Here is a 5,122-nt window from a genome sequence, read left to right as displayed (position 1 = left end):
GGGGGGAGTGAGAGGCAGGTACAGGATGGGGATGAGGCAGATGCTGGATCCCAGGGTGGGTGAGGGGCCATATAGGGAAAGCACTAGGTATGTGGTGGGGGGGATATAGGGCAGGCGCTGGTTACTGGCTGGGGTATATAGGGAAGTAGGATTGGCATTGGGGGTGGGTACTGGGCCTGGCATGGAGTTAGGGCTACAGAGTGGATACTGGGGGTAGATCCAGCACTCACGGTTCTATCTCCCCATATAGGCAGTGCCCCCTGGGACTGAGAGACCACCTGCACTGTGGGGGTTACTCCCCGTGGGCACCCCCTCCGGGATGTGCCCTGCCCTCAGGCCCCCCCTGCAGCTCTGATCCCCAACCCAGGCAGTGACCTACCCCCATGGCTGCCACAGTGGAGAGCAACATCATCATCTTGGACGATGAGGAGGAGGGGCTGCCACCACCTATGCCCAGGGAGCCCCCAGGGCCCGCCCCTGCCTCCCCCCAGCCCAGTGGGACCCCCACCAAGAAACCAGATCCCCTGGCCCAGCATGGTGGCAGCTTCAAGGCTGAGAATGAACGGCTCTTTGCAGAGGTGAGTGCCCCTGGTAGAGTCCCCATCTCCCATGTATGGCCTTCCCTAGCTATGTACCCCTGTTCTCCCCCACCCCCACATATACCCCTCCCACAGCCATGGACTTCTGTGTCCCTTCCACATATCCCCCACCCTGTATCCTGTTCCCTGCCCCCCTGAGCCAGCCAGTCCCTGGAGGGGAAAGGCCCCGTGTCCCATTCCCCACTCCCCTGAGCCAGCTCTGGTGCTGGATTGGAGCCAGCACCCCCTAGAGGGGAAAGGCCCCGTGTCTCATTCCTCAGTCAGCTAGCCTGTGAGGCTTGGGGCTTGCTCTGCCCTGGCTAAGTCTACTGGACTGATCCTGCCCTGTGGGTCTGAGCCCAGCCCGCTCCCCCCTCCCCCGTTGTGAAAGGGGCTTGGGAGGGAGGCCTGTGTGGCTTGAAGCGTGAACAGCCCACGGCTTGTGGGATCTGGGAGGGGTGGAGATGAGTGGATTTCCAGGGCTGACCCAGCTGCGGGGAGGAGGCTCTGATTTTGGTTCTTTATCAAACCCTGGGAAGTGAAAGTGCTCGGGGAGGCGTTCCTGTGAACAGGGGCCCTGTCCCCCCAAGCCCTCTCCCCTGAGCCGGGTCCACTCCCCACAATGCCCTGTGACTTCCATCAGTGCCTTGCTGCCCTGGGTTCTGCCCCCCTCGGTCCCCTGCCCCACTGGCCCTGCTGTCCATGTGACCACCTCTGTGTTGTGTGAGCATGTGCGCCCCTCACCCTAGCTCTGTCTCCACCTGGTCCGAACACCCATTCTCCCTTCCGCCTGGTCCTGGAGTGCTGGCACCCGTCTGACCCTTCCCCCCATGCCTCTCTCCCCAGTTCCTGGAGTGCTGTAGCCGGCTGACGGAGGAGCACCCCGAGGTGATCCCGTTCCTGGCCAGCCGGCACCAGAAGGCCGGTGCCGAGTTCCTGGCCTCAGCTGAGTTTCGCAACGTGCTGGGGCGCTGCCTGACACGTGTGCAGAGCAAGCGCAGCAAAGTCTACGTCTACATCAACGAGCTGTGCACCGTGCTCAAGGCCCACACGCAGCGCCGCAAGCTGGCGCTCAGCTCAGCCCCCGCCCCCACCACCCCCCACCAGCCGGAGCCAGCAGCGCCCGAGGAGGAGGGGGAGGGGACGTTGGGACAGCGTGGCACTGGCTCCAAGCGGCAAATCCGCTACCTGGAGAACCTGCTGCGTGTCTACATGGGGGAGATCCGGCGGCTGCAGGAGCGGGAGCTGGACCTGGCTGAGCTGGACAGCGAGGACTCCACCTACCTGCAGGAGAGCCGGCTCAAGCGCAAGATGATGCACATCTTCGAGCGGCTGTGCCAGCTCAAGCAATGCAGCAGCCTGACGGGCCGGGTGATCGAGCAGCGCATCCCCTACCGGGGCACCCGCTACCCGGAGGTCAACCGGCGCATCGAGCGCTTCATCAACCGGCCCGACGTCTTCCCCGACTACACGGACATCCTCAAGGTGATCCAGAAGGCCAGTGCCCGCCACAGCCTGGGCCTGGCCAAGCGCCAGATGCAGAGCATGGCATTGGATGCCTTCCGCGAGGTGGGCAACCGCCTGCAGGAGCGGCGCCACCTCGACCTGGTCTACAACTTCGGTAGCCACCTCACCGACCAGTACCGGCCTGGTGAGAGCATGGGGGGGGGGGCATACCGGCGTGGGGGGGGGGGGGGGGGGGGGGGCGGGGGGGGACCAGTACGGGCCGGGTGAGGGGGGGGGGGGGGGGCGTACTGACCAGTGCTGGGCTGGTGAGAGGGCACGCAGGACAACATAACAACTTTTGCTGGCCTGGTGAGACCATTCGGGGGGGGGGGGGGGGGGTGGTTGGGGAGGGCAGGGAAGGCCAGATGAGGCCCTACCCAGTCATAGTAGAGAGAAGGGCAGGTGGGGTTATCCCAGGTTGGGGATGGGAGGGGGAGTGTTTCCGTTCGGGGCCCCTCTGACCCCCTCCCCCCCGTGTGCAGACACTGACCCTGCCCGAAGGGACTCTGCACTGGCCCGGCGGCTGCGGGAGAACCGCGAGGTGGCGCTGACGCGTCTGGACAGCGTCGTCTCGCGCTATGCCCAGCTGCAGGACGAGAGCGAGGAGGAGGAGCGTGTCCGCAAGAGAGCTGCCCAAGCCCGTGGCAGCGCCACCCCCCGGCAGGAGGGGCTGCTGCCCCCACCCTGCCCCATGGCGCCAGACCCAGGGGAGGGGCAGCCCCACACGCAGGTGAGGTGGGGTGCATACAGCTGTGTGCACCCTGGGGGGGGATAGAGCTCCCAAGCTGTGCCATGTGCTTTGCCCAGCCCCTTGCGTGGGGAAGGGAGGACTTCGGCTCCTGGGCTGCCTGGCGTGAGCTGTGCCCTGTAGCTGCACAGCACTTGCCAGCAGGGCTCCCAGCGTGGGAGAGGCTGTGGGTGGGGGTGGGGAAACGAAGGAAGTTTGTAGACAGGCCTGTGGGGACACAGCTGGCGTAACGCCCCTTTCTCCACTCTCCCCAGGGCAGCCCCAGCACGAGCGCCACAAGCCAAGGGGCACTTGCGGTCAGTGAGGAGGACGACGATGACTCGGAGGAGGAAGAGCCCTCATCAGACACAGACATTGAGGAGGAGCTGCAGCAAAGCCAAGAAGGTGGGGAGGAGGAAGAAGAGGATGCAGCCATGCAAGGTACATACCGCACAGAGCCAGGACTCCTGGGTTCTATCCCAGCTCTGGGAGGGGAGTGGTGTCTAGTGGGTAGAGCAGGGGGGCTGGGAGCCAGGACTCCTGGGTTCTATTCTGTGGTGACTCTCCCAGATGCAGAAGCAGCAGGTGAGGACACGGCAGGGGACCAGGAAGACCAGTGCATGGAGTTGGGCCTGGAGCCACTGCCATGCTCGTCAGGCGGGGAGGATCTGGAGGACGAGGATGAGGACGACGAGGATGAGGAGGACGAAGAAGAGGATGAAGATGAGGAGCCCCTGCCCCTTGCAGAGGGCCAGGGGCCCCCGTCCCCCAAGGAGGAGGAGGGGCCACCATTCAGCCCGGTGCAGGAGCTGTTTGTGCTGGAGATTGAGGCCCTACCCCTGGAACTCAGCGAAACACCACCCCCCTCCCCTCAACTCCCAGGGGGCTCCGAGGCCACCCCCAAGGCTGCCCCCTTGTCCCCAGAGCCCTCTGAGGCCACCCCACTGGGCCCCGCCTCCCCTGAGACGGTCTCTTCACGGACTGAGCAGGAGGTCTCCCTGAAGGAGCCTGCTAGTTTCGCGGTGAAGCAGGAGGGAGGTGGCATGGGGGACTCCGGGCTCCGGACTCAGCCCCCTGCCAAGAGAAGGCAGCTGTCTGTCCCCAGGAGCCCCCTTGCCCGGCCCTTGGAGAACGGGGGCAGCATCATCAGCTCCACCAGCTTCAACGGCAGCGCTGGGCCCCCGGCCTGCAAGAGGGGACGCCAGGAGCTGCCCTGTGGCAACAGGTGGGGGCAAGGGGAGACACGCCAGACCAGGCAGTGTGTGAGGTGGGGGGAGCTCTGTGTGACAGGTGAGGAGACGGCAGGGGAGAAGGAACGGGGCTCTGCGCATCAAGGAGGGGATGCTGGGCTGGAGCGGACACTGTGGGTCCCCCTCTTGTCCTGCTCCTGACTGGGAACCACAGCAATGGGTGGGGGGTCTTTGCATGGGGGGCCTTGGTGGGGCAGTTACTGTCAGGTGTGGTGGCCACTCCAGCCCTTCCGTGTCCAGCCATCCCCAGCGGGTGAAGGGGGCTGGGAGTAGAGCCTGTTCCAAGGGGCCCATGGGTTCAAGAACCATCTTCCCTCTTGGACTGCCAGGGGGAGGGTGGGCCCTGGTGGGTGGGCGCATTGGGGGAGAAGGAACCCTGCCCCTGGTGTGATAGGCTGACTCCAGGTGCCACCCCATGCTGTCCCCTCCCCCATGACCCCATCTCTCCCGCCCTTGCCAGCAGCTGCCTGGAGGTTCACAGCATCGGCTCAGAGGATGAGGACTTGGAGCTGCCGCTAGATGGCCTGCTGCCCCGCAGCCCCCTGCCTGACTCCACCCATGCCGATTCGCCCTTCCAGAGCTTGGTCAGCAGCTCCCAGGGCAGCCCACAGCTGTGCCAGCGCCTCTTGCCCAAGGCCTGCAAGGTGAGGGGCTGGCTGAGATGGGGGGTGAGTGGGGATGCCAGTTTGGGTGAGAGGTGGCCTGACCATGTGTCCCTGCCCTGCTCTCTCCCCAGACCAGCGTGGCGACTCAGTGTGACCCGGAGGAGATCATCGTTCTGTCGGACTCGGATTAGACCCCCTGCCTGCCCAGGGGGGCTGGAGACTCTGGGGGGCAGGGAGGGTGACAGGGTTTGTTTGTGGCTGGTTCTGGGGTGGGGTTAAGGGGGTGGAGCAGAGCCCTCCCCATCTCCTGGGCTGCCCCTCCCTCTTTGTACAAAAGAAATGTTTAAAAAACAAACAAAAAAACCCAAAAATAAAATCTTTTTCTTACTCAGCGGCTGCTGGCTCTGGGCTGTGAGTGAGCTGGGGGGCAGTAAAGGGACATGGGGGGGGGGGGGG

The 5,122-nt window shown here is 64.8% G+C and overlaps 1 protein-coding gene across 2 annotated transcripts; it reads left to right on the top strand.

Moving 5' to 3' along the window:
• The first annotated feature begins 77 nt into the window (after positions 1-77).
• On the top strand, positions 78-5,000 carry DAXX (death domain associated protein). 2 transcript variants are annotated; one of them, XM_024221702.3, is made up of 7 exons: positions 78-578; positions 1,425-2,229; positions 2,567-2,814; positions 3,087-3,252; positions 3,382-4,036; positions 4,525-4,705; positions 4,798-5,000. In XM_024221702.3, exons 1-7 carry the CDS (start codon positions 384-386, stop codon positions 4,855-4,857), a joined length of 2,310 nt encoding a protein of 769 aa, XP_024077470.1. In that variant the 5' UTR covers positions 78-383; the 3' UTR covers positions 4,858-5,000. The 2 variants fall into 2 exon arrangements, with proteins under 2 accessions (XP_024077470.1, XP_024077469.1); XM_024221701.3 differs by having other exon boundaries at positions 4,522-4,705.
• Positions 5,001-5,122: the final 122 nt, after the last annotated feature.

Source organism: Terrapene carolina, unplaced genomic scaffold (assembly GCF_002925995.2).
Source record: "Terrapene carolina triunguis isolate 2854851 unplaced genomic scaffold, T_m_triunguis-2.0 Scaffold28957, whole genome shotgun sequence".
Classification (NCBI taxonomy): domain Eukaryota; kingdom Metazoa; phylum Chordata; order Testudines; family Emydidae; genus Terrapene; species Terrapene triunguis.
This window is presented reverse-complemented; position numbering and strand designations above follow the sequence as displayed.